General features: G+C 42.3%; 1 protein-coding gene across 2 annotated transcripts in view; it reads left to right on the top strand.

Annotated features, from left to right (window-relative positions):
• REEP1 (receptor accessory protein 1) overlaps positions 1–21,317 on the top strand; it is a 74,595-nt gene that overhangs the window by 9,505 nt on the left and 43,773 nt on the right. For both annotated transcript variants that reach the window (XM_042808097.1, XM_042808098.1), the window contains exon 2: positions 18,363–18,435. In XM_042808097.1, coding sequence (XP_042664031.1) covers positions 18,363–18,435 — 73 coding nt within the window. The remainder of the gene's footprint in view (positions 1–18,362; positions 18,436–21,317) is intronic.

Here is a 21,317-nt window from a genome sequence, read left to right as displayed (position 1 = left end):
CTCTGGGCTGCACTCAGCCTTGGGCCCTTTTGTGGATGAGCAGTTCAAGACTCTTGAGTCTCATCCTGCTTCTGGAAGGGTTCTGCTTGTCCTTCTGTCTTTCTTGCTGGGGATTTGAGAGAACATGTGTCTGTGCATGTCTAAACTTAAACCTATGAACTGCCCATATTATGGGACCCACAAGAAACTATTCTATGTTAGATCAGCCTGAATAACTCCATCTGGCTCCTAAAATATACCTGCAGAATTTGTGGTGACACTTGAAGGAGAAAGATGGGTGCTGGAGCTGCCCTGAGGCTCAAAGGCTTTGGGTTTAGAGTTGTATTTCATGGTAAAAGATTGAATGGTTTCAGTGGGCTTACATAACTGGAGAATGAGATGGTTGGCTATATGGAAATGAATTGATGGTCATTGCTTAGATTCATAGACTCATAGAATGGTTTGGATTGGAAGCGACCTTAAAGATCATCTATTTCCAACCCCCTGCCACAGGCAGGGGCACCTTCCACTAGACCAGGTTGCTCAAAGCCCTGTCCAGCCTGACCTTGAACACTTCCAGGGATGGGGCATCCACAACCTCTCTGGGCAACCTGTTCTAGTGTCTCACTGCCCTCACTGTGAAGAATTTCTTCCTTATATCTAATCTAAATCTATCCTCTTTCAGTTTAAAGCCGTTACCCCTTATCCTATCACTACATGCTGTTACAAAAAGTCCTTCTCTACCTTTCCATAGACCCTCTTTAAGTACTGGAAGGCCACTATAAGGTCTCCATGGATCCTTCTCTTCTCCAGGCTGAACAACCCCAACTCTCTCAGCCTGTCTTCGTAATAGGAGTGGTGCTTCAGCCCCCTGAACATCTTCATGGCCTCTTCTGGGCTTACTTCAACAGGTCCATGTCTTTCTTACACTGGGGGCCCCGGAGCTGAATGCCATACTCCAGGTGGGGTCTCACAAGAGCAGAGTAGAGGCGGAGAATCATAGAATCATCAAATACAAGGTTGGAAGGGGCCTCAAGGATTATCTGGTCCAACCTTTACCTCCCTTGACCTGCTAGTCACTCTTCTTTTGCTGCAGCCCAGGATACAGTTGACTTTCTGGGCTGCAAGCACACGTCGCCAAGTCATATTGAGCTTCCTGTCAACCAACACCCCAAAGTCCTTCTCCTCAGCGCTGCTCTCAATACATTCTCTGCCCAGCCTGTATTTGTGCACAGAATGTGTACCTCTGCAAAAAATCCTACTGTCCTAGCTGGTATTTTTTTTTGCTGGAAATCACAGCAGAGAGGCCAGGGACATAATGGACACAGGCACTGAATGAAACTTTTTCCCTTCCAGAGGGTCCATCTAGGTCTGAGTTGAAGCACATTGGCAGGGCAACTTGGGGGCTATTTGCATCTTCCCTGGCTTAATTACACCTGTTTTGCAGCTGAACAAAGGATTCCACTTTCCAGGTTTATTGTTTTCACTCTGCTTATAAGGAGTTCAGTCAAAATAGAAAGATGTTGCTGTTTAGAAAGAACATTAATAATTAAATTGAGATACTCAGGGGAATACACCCCATAAGGCTGGATTTGTTGAATTTAAGTAGATCATAATAATTTCCATGGCAACACACTCTGCTGTCCTATATACAGAGAGTCTTTCTTGTAGGATCAAATGCAGAGAGGAAGCTGTTACTTAAAACAGATACCTTAAAAACACAGAGAATGAAATAAGAGTAAATAGCTTCCTTCATAAATGTTGTTGGAATTTTCTCATGTTTGTTATATTGTGCTAACCTCTTTTTATAGCTGTCAGAATCAGTCAAACAAATCTCCTGCTGACTCTTAATGATCTAGGGAGAAACTGTGATCTAATGATTCTTTCTCAGAATATCATCTCACTCTCATAGATATATCTGTATCTGTAGATGTGTATAGCTATAACTGTCATGAATCTGTAACACAGACTGTGGTGATTTTGAACAGGCCTCCTAGAATCTCTGTGTCTTACTGCCTATACCTGTATCTGTGCTAGTAGTTTCCCATCTCATAGCATTAGATAAAGCTTGTTTCATTAGAATTTGGATATCATTTTGACATCCTTCTATATGGTGTGTTCTCTTACAGCTGGCTGTTAGGAATTTCTAATGACGGTCTAGCACCTGAAGACTTAGAGATAACTGAGTAACCACACATTCATTTAGAAGATGTGGAGATTCTTAGATTCAACAGGAATTGCACCAACTCTTTTTCTCTAATCTAGCAATCAAATAAGTGTATCATTTTATATGCTCAAAAAAGCCTTACGTGCACATTGTCAGATTTACAGAATCCTTGTGAAATGAAACATGATCATCCAAACAGAAAAGATAGAATTTAATAGAAGAGTTCTCAGTGTAACTATCTAGCAAAAAAAACATGGTATATGGGGGGGGGGGGGGGGGGAGGGGAAATTAGTTCATATCTGGAATAACTGCAGCTTCTCTTGTTTTGTCAGTGGAAGTAGGGTAAGTGGTACATTGCCAAATTTTAACAAGAACTGCCACAAAAATTTCTAGTCCTGGCTTGTGGTAAACCTGAAGGATCGAGGGTGGATGCTCTGCAGACAGAGGGAATAAATAGCTGGAAAATGCTGATTCAAGGGAAACCTCAATAACTTTTTCATCTCTAATGCAATACCAGGGCTTCAAGTTGTATTAACTGGTGCAGCTCTGCTGAAGTCAGTGAGTGCTATGAATCTACTCAGGTCAGAATCGCAATGTTGTGTTTGTAGCTCAGAATGGTGAGGGCCTTGTAGAGAGTGCCAGCTGGATCCTAGAAAATTGAAATTATAGGACAGAAATTGGCCAGTTCAGGACAACAGAGGAGTTCTGTCCTTATCAACCTCAAGTTAAACTGCCCTTTGAGTGGCGACAGATTGAGGATAGAGGGCTTCCAAAGGCGTGATTCTCTCAGGACAGTTATTTTATCCTTTAATTTTAGTGTTGGGAATTTCATCACTAGGTTGGAATATGGCTTTACCTGCACTTCAGCAACAAAAGCCAATCAAATGGGCCATCCCAAAGCCCGTAATCAAGACATCTCTGACTGCAGATCTGGAGCACACTGTTGAGCTTCACTATTGAGCTTCTCTCTAGTAAGCATGAATACCCACTGAAAGCTGAGGATGAAAAGCATGACCACCTCCTCTTCAGATTCAGTCTAAAGAATTGCAATGCCTTATTGCAGACTACTCAAGCATGTATATTTTAAAAGCTACTTTAATTGTGTCAGACAGGGAGAAACTCTGTCATCTCTCATGCTTCATCCCTGTATCCTTATGTGAAGATCTGTTACAGAAGGTGCTGCACATTGCAGCGTGCTAGCTAACCACAGCCTGCTGCCGCTAGCTCTTAGCTTGCATCCCTGATCCTGGCTATCTCAAATCCCTTTTGGTGCAGGTTTTCCAGAACTGTGAATCCCAAGGGCTCGCTGATAGCCATTTGCCGGGCCCAAGAGGATGTGACATACGTGACTGATGATACAGACCCTCTGCATATCTCTACAGATTATTCCTAAATCACGGCAGAATGAGCAGAGCTGGTTAAGAGGCTGCACACAGCCAGAGCGAAAGACCTTGCCTGCTGTCTATGAGGCAGGGCATGCATTTTAAGTACATAAATACTATGCCAGATTTTTCATGGTACTGGAAACTGAACTAGTCTGCTTTCCTTGTAGTTTGTCTGATTCACAGATAATCTCATTTAACCCACTCTGTAAAATCTCTTCCCCTCCTCCCCCCTCCCTAGGATTTACTTATAGATTAGATATTTTTTCTCTCTTTGCTATAGTGTATCCTGAGGTTTTTGCACTCAGATGTGACATACAGACACTGGAATAGCTCAGCATTCTTTTTCAATTATTATTCTGCTGAGGTTTGCAGATACTTGGCTGTAACAAGTCAGATCCCTATTTAAACACTATTGTGTTTTAGGTATATTCTTGAAACCAAGAAACCTCACTATGGGCAGTTAATCCATAAATGGCTGAAGGCTGTGAAGGTCCAGTTCTTAAGGCACATTTTATACAGCTACACATTGTGTTTGAAACAATTAACCATTTAATTTCAAAATAGCAATGCTTTGTTTCTGGCGAGTGGCACTTGCAACACTGTCATCCTCTGTGTGAATCTTCTTGCCTGGGAAGGAGAACAAACACTGGGCTGTGGCATTTAAACTAGCAGTATTACAATGAATACGAAGTAATGGAAAAGCATACATAAGATAGCAGGCAGTGTGGGCGTTCCCACAAAAAGTACAAGCTGCTTTCTCAAGCAGCTGCTTGCTTAGAAATCTCTGTAATGGACTTGGAAGCATTGGCTGTCTTTCCCTTTGCTCTCCTCTAAAGTTATTTCTGTGAAGTCTCCATCTGGGTTCTAAGCCTCAGTTTATATTTCATTTTATATTTTGGGTAGCTGCCAGCTGCAAGGTATATGTGTGTAAGAGAAGGTGAGAAGGGAAAAGAGGTGAAGTCACTAAGCCAAATGAAAGAGAACAGGCAAAGTCTTTACCGTTCTGCACTGTAAAATGCACTGGCTTTTTATCCAAGCCTGAAACAAAGAGGTATTCCTCATGGTGCAAGAATGGAGCTATGCCTGTGTCACAGGCTTTGATCTGAACACATTTGTGTTTGGGGAACTGCAGAATAGAAGAGTGGCATGGCTTATCCTTTTTACTCTCTAATGTTCTCAGCCAAGGCCTGAAATTCAGAAAGATATGAGAATTGTGGGAGAGATAAAAATCGAATGCAAATGGGAACATGACATCTTCTGTCAGGATGAAGATTGAGTATCTGGGTAGCAATACTGCTGTCTGGAGGGATTAAAAAAAATACAAGTCAAACCTCTTCACCAAATGGAGACTAGATTTAAAATCCTGACTTTTATAATGCGTGCACATATATATATCTCTGTGCATCAGATCCTTTGATTTGTACTCTGAACTTGCAAGATTGTGTGCTCTTTTCTGAGAAACCATGAAGTCTGAGAATTTATTTTGAACTGAGATGTTGCTATAATCATTTCCAAGAAATCACCTGATGAAATCAAATGAACAAATGTGAGGATTGGCAGTATTATTGTACTAAGCTGCACTTACAAAGTGAGATCATCTAAGTGGAATGGTGACAGTGGCAAAGGCTAGCACAGAAGCATAGCCTGGAAAGTGTAACTTCTGTTTCCAGATCTCATATTGGCTCTACCTGGGCTCTGACCAAGCTGCTGATGGTGAAAATAATTTAATTTCCAGCATGGTCAATTGAACCTGTAGAAGTTCATTATTGCTGAAAACTGCCTGTTGTCTCAGGCTTCCTCAAAGATTTTTGCCCTAGGAATCTCTACCCAAAATCTGTGATTTTCAGTTGATTTCATGAAGCTCTCAATGTGAAGTGCTATACTGTGAGATACTTAAATAGATACCTGTCCTTGCTATTAAGTCTCTCCTACACTTCAGGGAATGGCTGGTTGTTAAAAACTGTAATGCAGATGAATAATAGCAGTGCTATGAAAATTGGTGGAAGCTAAAAGAAACCCCTTTCTCTGTCTTATTTTTAGTTAAAAACCAATAGTTCACTTACTAAAACACTACAGGGACTGAAATTTAGAGTCTTTGGTGTAACAGGAAAATGTTTAACCTGTAAATCTTCAGGAAGAATCTATGGTAAGATAGGAAAACACCAGAAATTAAACAAAGAAATCAGATGTTGGTCAAGAAATACAAAGCCTGGAGATACCTAGTGAGATAAAATTATTTGGGAGGAGCAGGGAACGAATTGTCTTTTTGTAGCAGAAGAATATTCAGTTGTGGGGTGAATCATGATGTAGGAAAGTTGAACAGATGTAAAAATATTCCGAAGTTCAGAAGAGAAGCCCTGCATTTTAAGAAACATCTGAGAGTGCTGAGGAAAGATGTCTAAATTCCAATGTTTCTGTCTTGATGCGTACATCTGTACATATATACTCTTGGTTGAGCAAAGAACAAAGATATTTTAGAATCCTGTGCGAACCACACGAGTTATATCTGTCACATGCACCTGTAAAGTGAATTGCAAGTCAGGAATTTTTAACTTGGGCTGTGGTTCTGGGCAACGTGCAAGCATTACTGAGGGAATGGCATGAATTTTAGAGGCTGTGCAACTGCATCTCCTCCTGAGAGTATATTAGTACACCCACACTGTATGCTGGTATTCTCCAAGCCAGAAACAGTGACAATATCCTGCCCAACCCCAGCAAGTTAAAGGCACAACAGATACAGCTTTTGCATGTCAGCACTGCACGATGAATGTCCAACCAGGGGAATGCTCATCTGGTCCTATGAGAAACCAACGTGTAAAACAGGGATACAAGAACTTAGCAATTTCCCAAAGGCCTGGAGAGAGCTAATTGGGGATGGTAAGACTTACAGAGGCACTGATATTTTTGTGCTTAGGATCCTGCTATGCACTCAGTTATAGTCCTGAAAAGCCTCTTAGAATTAGATCAGAGAAATTAAAGCATCCTGAATCCTGGGGTGCATATTTGTCCTGTTACTAACATAGGTGAGCCCTTTGAAAGTGCTGAATATAACTTCTTAGAGTCAGTATCATTTAATCTTTCTTCATTTAACCTGAAAATACAGTTCTCCAACTTCTAAAGGATGAATTTAGGGACTGTGGCAGAAATTGTCATTTAAAGAAGCCCTTCAAATAAGTGTTAGCTCAATCAAGGATTTGCTGGATGCTGCAGCCTTTGATCCTTTTAAAAATGAGCATAGCATGACTATTAGCCATGTGTTTGGGCAATTTACTTTCTCCACGAGGTTCTTGGATCCAGCAAAAGAAAGGATGTGTCATTTTTATCTCCACATGCATACCATGGGCTATGGTGTTTGGCATAGAAATAAACAAGCTGATAATGACCCCTACTAGTGGCTTTATGTAAGAATAGATCATGCAACAGCATTACCATAAAACCATTATATTTCGCAGCGATGCTGCACAGTTAATGACACAAAGCCTTACACTGTGAATATGTGGCTGTAGAGATAAGGGAAACCTAGCTGTTCTTTTTCTAGCTCACCAAAAATGTCTGAGCAAGAGAATCACAGCAATAAGTGTTTGTAAATATTTATTTCATCATCCTAACCCCTTCTTTTAAAGCTCTTTGCTAACAGCAGCCCGGTCCATGTTAAGTCCCAGTGTTAAGACAATGTGGTATTATTCTTCACATACTTCCCTTGGCAGTCAAGTTTTGGTTTACAGGTAGCTAAGTGAGGTTTGTACTACTGCAACAGCTCATTTGGAGTAGGCTAAAAAGAGCATTTTCAGACTCCTGCTGTAGCATGACATCTATTATTGTCATACCATGACCCCAGTTTATCTCCTTGGGGACAGCACCACTTGCAAAGGAAAGGGTGTGGTGTGGCTGAGCAAGAAGGTTCTCCAAGCATCAAGGAAAATTCTCCTCATCATTAAAGGAGTGGATCCCTGGCTCTTCTGCACCTCTCATGGGAAGGATGTAGTGCTGTTGTCTTCCAGATCTTGATACAGGATTGGTTTAGTAAGAGGGTTAGCTGGCAGGTGCAGGAAAGTGATTGTTCCCCTCTATTTGCCAAGTGTGTGAGAGGGTCTGGCTGGAGTAGTATGTCCCATTTGGGTTTTCCCGGTGTAGGGAGGGCTCTGGGAAAGTGCTGTGAGTCCAGTGGAAGGGTACTGGAGCACATGGTGCACTAGAAGAGGTGAGCAGGCTGAATTTGTTCAGCCTGAACAAGAGATGGCAAAGGGTAGATCTTATTGCTGTCTGCAAAAACATGATGGGTTGTTACAGAGAAGATAGACACAGGCTTTGTTTGGAGGCACAGAGCGGAAAGGTGAGAGGCAATAGTCACAAGCTGCAGCAAAAGAAATTCTGTTTAGGTACAAAGAAAAAGTTTTTTGAAGCGAGGGTAAGCAAACACTGGAACAGCAGTCCAGAGATGGAGATACTGAAAATTTGACCAGACGGGGCCTGGAGCAATCTCGTGTAAACTTGAAGTTGGTCCTGTTTTGAATTAAAGACTTGTAGAGATTTCCTGCTACCTAAATTACTCAGTGATTCTAGTCTAAAGAACATATCTATTTCTTATATTACATTTTCCATTCTTTCACTTGAACAGTTTCCACTAGCACACTAAATTTTATCTGTCACATGGGTTTTGCTCTTCTCAGAGGGGACAGTGTGGGGAAAAATGTATTTACGATGGGTTGGTTTAGTGTTGGTGGGCTTTTTTAATATCTAAGCTGCTGTTTGTTCATATGGGAGAAAACGGGCTGATGATTTATATCAGGCATAGGATTGGTGCTGCTCCTTACATGGGACAAGTCTAGTTCCTCTAGAGTCATCCCTAGAAGAAGTTCTCTTACTCTCCAAGGAGCACTACTGATGAAACTCCTTGGTAGCACAGAAGACAAAAATGTTGGCTGTCTCCTATGTTCTTCAGGAGAATTTCAGGAGATTCAGTAGGTATTTTACATCCTGACCATTGTGGAGGAGCAAGATGTGAAACAAGACTAAGGAGGGTGCCATGGTACTGCCATGTTGGTGAGCTTTTCATTTCACATGTGAGCCCTAGCTCACTGTCTGCCCATGCATCCCATAATGAGTCTCATACCCCTGTAGGTACTAAGCGCCCCCAGTCTCTAAGGTGTTCTGGAAAGCCTCTCCCGTTAACTCATCGTGATGGTGTCACCTCCGGCGGGTGATGCTGTCCTGGGACAGCCCTAAGAGGTGCTGGGTCAGGATATTATTCAGGCTCCCCTGCCTGCTGTTTTTTATCACTTACCCGAACACCGTGATTTAGGATTAACCACTAAATGGTCATTTTTCTAGTAATTTATTTTAATTAGAGACAAATAATTTTACTGGTAGTTCAAACTGAATTTAGAGGTGTAGCCAGAAGCTTTGATTGATTATTCGTTAGTGATCCGTGGCTTCAGTACAGAGGCTTGTTTCCTTCTGATTTCCCCTCCTTTATGTCTAGGTTAGACTGGAGGCTGGTCTGTATCAGTTTAGCTCCAGCTGGAGATCTCTCCCTCCTTGTTTATCTCAGTTGTACCATGCATTTCATTAGGATGCAGTTATTAGCCATATAAAAGGGAGGGATTAAAAAGGATGAATGAAATGAGAAAATACCTTGGAGAAAAGAACTCTATTAAATTCACGCTAGAAATCCTTGTCAAATGCATATGAGAAAAGACTAGAGGTCTGTCTCTTTTTCAAGCTGTATGACAGTGTCTCATTTTCCTTTCTTTATGCAGGTCCTAGTAAAAAAACAGTTGTCCAGCCCCTCCCTAAAATGTTGTTATAGTACCCAGAAGAAATACTGATCTGTGTCTGTGGGCCATAAAGAGAAATGTGGTTTGCACAGCCTGTGAACTCCCTGCAATGTTGCAGCTGTTATATATAGCATGTGGCATTCTGATACTTGTACTAACGAAAGCATTAAGATGGTCTGAATATTCTGAAAACACCTGTAGAATCATATTGCCTTAGTTTTCTTATATTTTTGCTTTAAACCTGGAGTCAAAAACTGGATACTGTTCATGTCTCTGACGTGAGCTTCTGTATAATTTCAAGTGAGTCATTGTCCTTATCACTTAAAATAGTCATAAAACACTAATGAAATAGAAATGATCACAAATCAATGGAAGCTTTGATACTTGAGTCACTAAAATTTATACTGCATTTTGAAAACCTTTTTTGAAATGTGTTATCAAAATGTGAAGGGATGTTTTAAAGGTGAGTGTGCATTTTTGTTTGTTTACTTAACTAGGAGTTAGAGACCAGCTCTGGAATATAGAATTTACAGCTAAGTTGGGTCCCATGTGTTTTTAATGTGGCTGGTCCCTCTAAATGTTTGATCTTCTAGTTTTTCTGGTTTACGTTCTAAAGTCCTCAGAGATGTAAGAAGTGTTACTGATGGAGGAGTTATGCTGCTTATTGTTAATTTACTAGTATATTTATAGAAATGTCCAGACAGCGGTAAGATTTTCTCCTTGGGCTGTTTTGCACCAAGCTGACCATGACTGTGCCTTACACCTGTTCCTATAGCGAACTGCTCTCCTCAGCTGGTATAGAACTCTAACTGGGGTTTCTGTCCTCCAAGAGCTTGTGGAAATCTCTGAGACCCAGTGCTACTCAGACTACTCAGAGCAACCTTGGGACTTTTCGATTTGTTTCAGTGGATTGAACCATTGGTAACCCATGGGAAGTCAGTATTTTTCATGGCTTTAGTTGAATATTTGGGCCAAAGGGTCTTTTGGTTTGAAATTGCATCAGTGAACTATAATATTCTTTGCACTTAGTTAAGCACTATTAGTAATATTCTGTCTGGGAAACTGAAGTAATGTTACTGTAGGGACATTATGCATTATGTTGCAATTGATTTGGACAAGTTATAATTTAATTTAATTTTTTATTCCTGTTTTCTGTCCCATGAGTATAACTTTTAGACTAGAAGTCTGAAGCTGTCTTTCAATGAGGAACAGATAAACAGGAGCCCTTGTGTTTCTCACCACCTCCTCAGACAGTGGTAGCACTCTTATGGTTTGATGGTGAAAGTCTTCCATAACCTGAACTGAGTTTTTGGATATGCAGAATGTAGGATTATGCTCTAAATTGGGATTTCGGCACATGTTTATACTTCCTAAAAGTTGATTCACATAGCATCAGTTAAAATAACTCCAAAATAATACTTGCAGCATGCTCTTTGTGGTTTTGTATGAAAATAACGCAGAGCTTCTTTGTTGATATATAATCCATATTTTATACCTTTTTTAGGCTAGAAAATAGTTTGGTTAGGTTGTATGTCTCTTTCTGTTCCTTTTTGTGTCATGAGCCTACCATAAATCTGTAGGCTAACTCACAATACAGATTTTAGACCATCTGTCATCTCTGGAATATAATGTCAGTGCTTCTAAAAAAGCCTTTTTCCACATAAACATCCCCCTCTCCAGAGTCAGGAAAAGCAGCATTTCCCATCTAAAACATACCATTTAGTTTTCAAATTGCCATTTATTTGACTTGGAAAAAGACAGGACTTTCAAATCAGGAGCTATACCGTCAGTACTGGATAGGGAAAACATCAGGGGCACACAGATGCTAAGCCCTGCCTTTTTGGAGCTGTGAAGCTGGGTGGAGATCTGACCCAATCACATAGCAGAGAATGTTTTCTTCTCTAAAAGGCACAGATTTTATTCTCCTTAGTATCCCACTTTGATGAATTATTTCTTCTCCCCCCAAAGGGTCTGAACAAAGCGGTGGGCTGTGCCAGCACTGGGAGAAAGCTCAGTGCTGTGGACTGCTTTCTCCTGTGGTCCTGCTGAGCTGAAGCACAGAGAGGGGAGGAGCAGCAACAGGGCAAATGCCTCCGATGAGGCCCACGAAACACTATCTCTTGCAGGCAGCTGCTCGGAGCCCCGTGGCGTGTGCCAGGCACAGCGTTCATATCGACCCACAGCCGGTGGGTTGGGGCCCCATACCAGCCCTCCACATTCTCCATGCAGAAGCTGCCTTTAAAACATTGCCTTGGGAGCAAAGAAATTCCCCTAGCTCACCAGTAGCCCACCCCCACTGGGCCAGGCAGCTCCACTGAAGGCAGCATGAAGTACAATAGCCCAGCTTAGTAAGCCATCTACCTGCGATAAATTTGCTCCCTAAAATAGCGGCAGAGCCATGGGATATTTTTATAGCAGCTACATGGGCCTTTTATGTTCTGAAGGACCGTAAAGAAAACTTTGAAGCATTATCTTGTGTGTAAACTGATGCAATTCTGCCTGAGTTTGAAGACAGCCTGGAACAATAACCCTGGGAAGGGTAAAGTACTTGCTTAATCTTGGTTGGGCTTTAAATATGAATCTCAAGGGTGTCAGTGTAAATATCAACCCTGTGAGACCTTTCACTGCTGTTAGTTTTAGTAGGAATGTCAGCTTTTAGTAGTCATAACGTGCATTATCTTAATGATCCCAGTATTTTACAAGATCCCTCTATCAGTAGTATTGTTATTTTAGTATTTCTATCTTCTGCCTTTAACAAGAAGTGGGGAAAAGGAAATCATGTTTACCTGCTTTAGACAAGTCTGGATGTAGCATCTCAACATCAGTAAACGTAATAGTTGTGTGACAGCTCAAGGCTGGCCAAGGCCATTTCCTCCACCCATCCCTCTCGCCACATCTCTTCACTTGTTTGTGCTTGGCCATCTTCCAGCTCCCATGGGAGGAGTGCCCTGGCTGAGGGGAGGAAAAAAAAAAAAAGTGGTGTCAACTAGAGAGAAGTATGTGCTGCTTTGGGAAGATCAAGGCTGCTGAAATTAGCAGCATCAAGGACAGCCCTTGCTCTTGCTATTTCTGCTGGAAGGACAGTTGGGCGTGCCTTCACCCCGCAGTTACACCAAGAGAAGCGATTCGGTTTCGCCAGCCGTTGCATTACATTAACCAAGCTTGCAGTTTGCTCCTGTAGTAGCCTGGCTGAGAAGTCAGAGGTGGACCTGGACGGAAAGCAGAGCACCTTTGTGTTAGACACTGAGTTCTCCTGGGTCACCCACCGAGGAGGTGGGGAGGAATGTTTCCTCAAGCAGAGGGACGTGCTGTGTGACTGTTCAAGTGGAGCTTTACACCTTGTTAATACCTGCAGAGATGGTGCATGACTGGCCTTGGCAGCACTGAATCAACCCCACGAGAATGTTTGATTCAAGTTGCAAATGGGGTTTGAAGTGAGCCTGATCTGTCTTAGGGCTATCTCCTGGGGTGGGGACGGTGTCAGCTGTCACCCTGAGGGTGACCAGGCAAGTTCCCAGCTGCCCTGGAGCGACCATGCAGGATCTATTCTGCTGCAAAATGACCACAAAGAATCTGCAGGAGCCATCTCCCAGGGAGTAGCACCCCTGAGCCTCCTCCTCTGCAGCTGGTGCTTCTTCCACCCTAGTCCATTCTTGGATATCAGGCATTTGGCCTGTCAGGGCGCTGGTGTTAACCCTTTCCCTGACCTTGTGCACTGTTTATTTTCACTTCCACAGCTGTTGGATTTAAACTGGGAACCGTTGGTGCAACGACAGTGCCATTTATTTTTAATCTGTGGCACTGTGTGAACATTAATTAGGACTGATAATAAGGAATGCAAACCTATTGGCACCCTTCTTGGCAGTTTCAGTGAGGAATGCTGGCATGGTGACAGCTCAGCTGCTGCTCCGTGCGTAAGAAGCACGCACTAGCCAGTGAGCATATTGAGGAAATAGGAAATATTTCAGTGATTCCTAAATGTGTCCATCCCTGTGTTTGAGCAGAAGTTTGCTATCTTGGCTGCTGTGTGCCGATGATATGGAAACATTAGTTATTTATGGGCAAAAGAAGGGCTGTTCTATTTGTGTTGTAGTAATACAATGTTCTAAATGTTTGGGCAGCCCAAACACTGCTGATGGCATGGTAACTAGATGAGCAAAACTTGGATGACTTGGGATGTGAATGGCACCATGCTGGTATATTTGTAACAGTGGGTTAACATCCAGAAAATACCTGAGTGGTTAAAAATACTCAAGAGGATGGATAGGCAGACATTTCTGGAGGTAACCTGAGTCCCAGCCAGTACTCCTGAGAATGGTTGAGAGTCTTTCCATCTTTTTCAGTGGCTGGTGTACAGAATGCGAGAGTTAATTTTACAGGTAAATGGCTGTAGGACCAGGCCCCTCATGAGGAAAATAGCATCAGCAAATCATCAGAAATCAAGATGTTGTGTGGGGCCCTCCCAGGTCCTGGTAGCGGCTCTGATGCTGATCCCTAGGTCATAACCTAGATGCTATTAGGAATGTTGTCACATCTGGGTTAGCCTGTGCTCTGTAATGGTCAGATCATTGCGCTAGCAGATCCAGAGAAGGAATAGAAGGATCTAATAGCTAGGGCTGGCTGTGGCTGTACTGGTAGAGTGGAGACAGGAGGTTTGGTGACGATGCAGTTGCTTCCCTGGAATATGACAGAGATTGCTAAAGAGGAACCAACAGTTCAGTTGCTTTAATATTCCTCTGATAATCAGGAAACACCCCAATATGGAAAGCTTCATCCTTTCCTGTCTCATTTAGTGGTAAACTTGAAAAATGAAAACCAAAGCCAAACCCCAAATCCTATGTAATATAATTGTATAAACAAATACAGTTATTCAGTTCCACAGGTTAACTCCTATTGATAGAGAGGGTTTCTCTCCTCCCTTTTGACTTCTCTTGATTCAGTTGAGCATCCCCTTATACTGTATCAGGAGTAGGAGCAAATAACCTCAGTTATTTGTCTTTGCTGCAAAAGAAACAATTGCAGAATTTACAGTCAGTCTCACGGATCATCCCTTGTGCACTTCCACACGCTTTCATTGCCCTTCTCCTTTCCTCTCCTGCCTCTGCCATGTCCCTTTTGTCAAAGAATGACCAGAAGCGCACATAGCAGTCCAGATTGGGGGATTGCTGCTGCTGATGTGCCTAATAGGATTATAAGATTTTCAGCATTAATCCTTATCCTGTTCTCTAGGCAGACTAAACTTTTACTTAGATTTTTGCCTCCTGTTGCACAATTAGTTGACTCTTCAGTGATTTCTCTACAGCTGCTGTTTTGTTTTTAAAATGTGATTGTAATTGATGTCAACCTCCAGCATGGAGCAGGGTAAGAATTGTTAGACTGTTGTGGTTATTTGTTTAGTGCTGCAAGTGAGCTTTTCCTAACTCGCTGATGAATGTCACTACTTCCTTGCCATGAGGGTATGTGTGTGTTTTAGCCCAGACTGTAGGAACATAACTCTGTAGCTTTAAACGTAGCAACTATTACATCAGACTCTGGGAGGTTTGCTGATCAGGATGTCTGCTCCTGCTTTTTCACAGAGGGTAAGAGAGACAAAGCTTTCCAGGGCACATAGCTCATTCAGAGGAGCTTTGGAAGATGGAAATGGGTGGGGAGTGGGTTGACTCTGTGTTTGTAGCCTGGTTTCCTAAGGAAATGAGGCTTAAGCAGTCTGTTTTTCCACTGCTGCTAAGATTTGGATCTGCAAAGCGATTGTGGCCAGAATAGCTGCATCAGAGAGGTCTCAAATATTAAGTTTCTACATTATTCATAGGAATTAGCTGCTGGGCAGGAGATTGTCTCATAGCAGTGTCTGCGAGGAGGTAAAAGCTGCAGTGTTAATTCTATAGGTACGTCATTAATTTGGCTTGCCAGCTGGCAGACACCAGTCAGGTGGTCAATGCATGTACCATGGAAGGAGTCATAGCACATGTGGTTCCCAGGTCAGCTGGCAGTTGCGGGAGGGAACCAAGAGTCTGTGCTGCAATTTTGGGAATGTGTGAGGAAAGCCCAAGGTCTTGTGGTGTGGTTCAGAGAACATCAGGTAGAACTGGAGTGTTGCAGAAGAAGATTAGAGAGATGAGGAGGAACTGGGGAATGACATGGTTGCAGTTTGTGTGGCTTGGACTGCTACCTCTCAAACTGTGGGCTGGCAGGATAACTGTCAGGAAACAGCTTGTTTTAGAGGTGATGGGCTGATATTCAGTGGAGGAGCAAGGAGTACAGGAGCTCCAGGGTGTGGGAGAAGACGTAGAAGGAACAGCTGAATAAGAAGCTGGTGGCACTACACTCATTAAAGGAGAGAAAGAACTAGGTGAGATGTGATAAAAGACGAAATCAGCAGTAGTTAGGAGCAACATTTTTCAGGCACTGGAAGGCAAAGATAAGAATATTACTTTAGCTTGGTAGGCAAAGATAGCCTGGATGTGTATGTGTGTGTGAGGGAGGTGGAAGAGGTTTAAACACTGGTGTGTCCAGGTGGGATAGAGATCAGTAAAGCACACGAGGAGGGCTGGAAAGGAGACTTGGTCAAGAAATGACTTACTGACTTGGGCAAAGGGACAAAGAATCAGCCTTGGTTTTGTGTATAGCGTGCAGGAGGAGTGATTTGGCAACAGTCTGGCTGTGGGGATGAAGGAAGGCAAGAATCAATGATAACATTACACAGGAAGCTTAGATGAGAGGGAAGAGAGAAGTGTTGTCTTCAGCAGGGGAGAGGGACTCAGGGAGATTGATGTGTATGTTTGACTTAAATCAGTTGTATTCAAACCTGACCCAAAGCCCAGTGAAGACTGGAATATAGCCACGTGCAGGTATTTGTTTCCAAAACCCTGAATATGCTTTACAGAAATGCCCAAACGTCTTTTATCTTTCGTTTGTAGGGTATACCCAGAGATTAAGTGACTCTAAGACACATAGTAAACTACAGCAATGACAAGACTGGGATCCAACATTCCTTAAAACAGTTTTCGGTTGGGTAAACCATAGTGGTAATAAATGTCCATATATGCACACAGTATGCTACAAGGCAAATTGGTGAAACTCTCAATCTCCAATTTAGGGAGAGCACATCACCTTATTAAGTGTCTCTTGCTCTGCATATGCAAAAGTATTACAGTTTCCTTCCCTCAAGTGTTTATTGTCTGCAACTAATTATTTTCTAGTGATCCTGTAAACTGCTTCTTCATGATCCAGTTACTTTCTGTTACCAACACAAACTGAGGAAATGAATATCAATCATTCAGTGGTTATTTGCAGGAAATAAAAGCGTGAGATAGCAGCCAGCCTGGGCCAAGAAGGAAGGACAGAAATGGGGTACTTTTTATAACTAAAGCCAAAACTGTTGTTCGTGTATTTGGCTGTTAGTTTTTGAATATTGTGGACCTTTCTTCCTTTTGTGAGCTCAGAATTCTTTGGATTAGGTCCTGCTACCATTGAACTCAGAGGGAATATTTGTTACTAGTTTCAGTGAGAACAGGATCAAGCTATTGTCTGTGTGTCCTTCCTTGCCTTAACTCATGTTGCTGTTTGTTCAAAAATGTGTTTTGTTTCCCAGAATCTCTCTGAGCATTTGTATCTAACCTTGCATATAGCACAGTCCCTGTGGGTGAAATAGGTTTAGAGCTGAGCGTTTCTAGCACAACTTTTTGAAGCCAGCGTGAAACGTCTGTAAAATACTGAATCTCCTCACTCAGTAGGTGCTTTTCTGAAGTCTGCATTGTGCTTCAGGTTTTGCTAAGTGATGCTACAGTAAGCATGATGAATAGCAGCAAATTGTCTTCGATCACTGCTTTGGAAATCAAGATGTGTGCTGGCTCACCCCATTCTTTCACAAATACCTTCTTGAGCTACGGGAAGTACAATGGTACACCATATCCCAGAGTGTTAATTTTTAATGTCTTATGCACGTAATGGACTCAACTGTAATTATGAGTCCCATGGTACACAATCACTACTGGCAGGATGGAAAAGACGACTGTGGGTCCATGTGGCTCCACTATTAGGGATTGAAACATTGATCATTTCCATTCCCAAGAGCAGCAGAAACAGCTGTATAAATTTAAGGCAAAAGCTCCAGCGGATAGAAGGCTAGTTGCAAGCCAATAAACATTCCCCTGCAATCTATTAAATTCTGATTTTGCAGCATCATCCTGCTGCATTGAATAAAACTGACTGAAACCTGGGCAGGGCAAAGTGTTTTTGACAAGCCTATGCTTATGTCCGGAATTATCAAAGTGAATAAGCAGCTAGGAAGTGATGCAGAGGGGATTTAGTACAAAAAATTCTCAATGCTTTTTTCTCAGTAGTGCTATTTCTAACTTACAGATCTTTCTTTCTTACATGAAATCTTAAAGCTGACAACATCCCTTTCAGACCTGAAAATGAAAGGAAACTGTCTGAAAGAAGAGTAGAGCTGAGATTTTTTTTTTAGACCTGATCCTGTTGGCATATCTTGGTGGGCAAATTCCTCCTCCTTTGAGCCCAAATGGACTTTGCTGAACAGTGGAGGGCTCTTCCCTTTAGCAGGTTTAATGTAGGATAAAGCTCCAGAATTCAAACCCTTGCGCCAGTAGAACTTGGATGCTGCTTTTCTATACTGAATAGAAGTGGAAGAGTTTTTAGACAAATGATTCTCAATTTTGTCTTGTGTCAGAAAGCAAAATTCCTGTATTCCTGGTGTCACAGTAGATTATTTGAAATCAGATTTTTAATCTACTTTTAAAAGTGCAGTGGCCTGCTTTGTTTTCTGTGTAACTCATAAGGTACAGCTATGGAAACCATTGCAAAAGGAAAGTCAGCCTGAATCCCTGCTATTCATTTATGTCACTGGCAATAGTTTCTCTGAATTCAGTGATGCAGAATCATTCCTGTACTGTACTTGGTGCACTCGAGCTTAAATCAAGTCCTAGCACTTTTTACTAGTGCAAGAAACATATTTAACAGACGGGGGGGAAAAAAAGGCTTTTTCTGTGACAGGAAATCAATTTAATCTGTTTGTTTTTTGTTTGTTTTTTCCAGGCTTATATTTGGTACTCTTTACCCTGCATATTATTCTTACAAAGCCGTGAAATCAAAGGACATCAAAGAATATGTGAGTAATGAGGTTTGTGGCTGTGCTGCAGGCTTTATTTTCTAAGATTGCTCCTCACCACGTTGTAAAGGTGTTGCCTGTATTCTGGGAGAGCTCGTAAACCGGTGCAAGGCTGGCCTGAAGGTGGACTGGCTGACTGCTAGGCACAATCCTCATATAAGGAGACTTGGGTTTATGCTTCTGGCTGCTCTGCAGAGTTGATGTGCTCTTTGACAAATGTATGCTATTTCTCTGGTGGTGCGAGCTATATATGGCTGACTTAAAAGGTGTTTGGCATCCAGAGCTTTGCGTGTTTTTCTTTGTTTCTGAAGAGCAGCATAAATCAAATCCTTTTCAAACAGCCTTGAAGCTTTAGCTGCTCATTCAAAACAAAGATCAGAGGAGGCAACTCGAAGCACATATGACTGAATCCTCAGATAAAAACAGCTTTCTTTGTGGAGTGACCTATTTAGAGGCAGGTCTGGCAACTGGGTGTTCTGTCTTGTCCTTTTGCTGAAAAATCTTCCCTGGGCCCAGTTTCTAAAGGCATATGGGGTCTTCGGGGAAAGTGAATTGTGGGAGAATCAAAACCACTTGGATGCTGTTGGGGTCCTGTAGGATTTGCAGTGCCCTTCACAACCTGAGCTCTGTTAACTTCACTGAACCTGGTGTAGCCTCCAGATCTTGACTCTTCAATCCTCTCAAGATCCCAGGGATAACAAGCCCATTTTCTCTTCTGGGTAAGAGCATAGGTGGCTATCCCATTAAGTCCTTAGTGCAAGTTCAAACTGGGACTTACGGTGGCTGCTGAGGTTTTTCCTTTCTATCAGTCCCCTCCTCCAGATAATGGTTTTGGATATTTCGCAAATCCTAAGTGTTACAGAACACAGCAGATACTTAAGAGAAAATGTCCCTACAGCCCTTGAGCAGCTGTGCTTCTGAAGATTTGTACACCCTTTGCTTGGAAATGCTGAAAACATGCACTAGCATCCCCAAGCAGTGTCTGCCACTGATATTTCACATTTCTATAGTACTTTTCTGGAAAATATTTTGTTGAAGGGGTCCAATTCCTGTTGGAAATTAAATTGCAAAAGAGGAACTCTCATCAGACATATGGGGTCATGACCCAGATGTGGAGACAGCTGATTGAAGGCCTGGTCTGCACTTACAGTTGTTTTTCAGTTCAACACACCAGTTATGGCAATACCTCTGTTAGGGGTCTGATTTAAAAAAAAAAAAAAAAAGTAGTAATTAACACTGACACAGCACCAACCCTTCATGCACCAGTCAAGACTTATATTGCTGTAGTTTATTTTTATTTTGCTCGGTAATAGTAGTTTTGATAAATGGTGTTCTAGGCTGATCCAAGCCCATCCGCACTAGGTCTTGGTTTGTGTTTAAAAAATTTTGCTGGCAGTAGTGCCTTAACTGACAGAACCGTGCTGGCAGTGAGGCTTTCACGGAGTTGCAGTTATGTAAAAAGTCTGGCAGAAGCTGCCCTGGGAAGACAATGCTCTCAGGCATTTGGCAGTGCTGTTCTACTGCTGTAACGCTAAATATAAATATACATATATATATATAAATCCCAGGGGAGCAGTTATATAGCTGGGTGACAGGTACTCAGGGGATAATTTCAGTACCTGCAGGGAGATGGAGAGAGACTACAGGTACTGTCCCCACTGCAGCAGGGAGAAAATGGAGCAAGCCATTTCAGAGCTGGTAAGATCCAGGTTTACTGAAACCTCTGTCCTCCCTTCCCCAGAGCAGCACCTACCTGGTGTAGGTATCCCTCTTGTACTGCCTTCATTCCAGCCTTCCCTTACTCTCTTGCAATTATCCCAGCTTTAGGTAGTACAGTCCAGTTCTCTAATTCATGGATTTTACTTCCTTAAGCTTTCTAACATTCCAGCAAAGCTGCTTCGCGATCTCCGTTTTCAAATATAGCTAACTAGACAGTAATTTTCAGTTAAATTAACAACTTTTGTCTTACCATCTCTTTTCCTTTAGAGCGGCAGATTCTTGAAACTATTTGAACTTTAAGTTTTACAATTTACAGTGTAAAAAAATATTGAGGGGGAATAAAAGGTTTATTTCTCATCTCCAGTACTTGGAAATTATTCCTTCCATCATCACTGTGGTGACAGTGCCATAGAAGAGGAGCGCCACGTCATTTGATAAAAATCACTGGAGGTGCTGATGACATGTGACAAAGACATTGTTTCTTTCCAGCATAAGAAGAAGCGATATTGCATACATCAGGATAGTTCAGCTGTGCTTTTAAGTGCCACTTAGTGCTCAGTCACAAAAATCCCCAGATTCCTGAATTACTCAATATACTACAGTTTCCCTGATCAAGTCATGGTCCCCAAAGACTCTTTTTGTGTCTGTCACTATCATCACAAAGGAGGCCATCCATAAATCACCCACAAAGCAGTCCAGCCCACAGTGGAATTACCATAACTGAACACGGTGACAGCACAGCACATGCTTTCACTACCAGTATGAAGTAAAATGCTCTCACCTAGGCCCTAGGTAGGAGATTTAAGCTAATGGATTTGCACTTGTCACTGCAATGGGCTCAGGGTGTGGATGTGAGGAGGCACTGTCACTCATCTGATGCACACTAATTCAATAAATTGCAGTGAGTTGATTGTGCTCGTGGACTCTCGATTGTGGGATGGGCAGCTACCTCTTTATCTCTTCCTGGCTAGTGTCCCCTGACTGTAGATATTATGTAAGTAATTACATTTTGTCTTAATTGCAGCTTGGCCAACACCCTAATGGTAACCTTTGCTATTAAGATGAGCCAAGTGAGATTTTTTTAATGCCCCGTGATAGGGCTGTGGTCCTCTCCTGGCCAGTGGAGCTTCCTCTGTAGAGGCAGAGTCAGGCTGTTCCTTTCC

This window comes from Tyto alba, unplaced genomic scaffold (genome assembly GCF_018691265.1).
Source record: "Tyto alba isolate M040663 unplaced genomic scaffold, T.alba_DEE_v4.0 Super-Scaffold_6, whole genome shotgun sequence".
Taxonomy (NCBI): Eukaryota; Metazoa; Chordata; class Aves; order Strigiformes; family Tytonidae; genus Tyto; species Tyto alba.
This window is presented reverse-complemented; position numbering and strand designations above follow the sequence as displayed.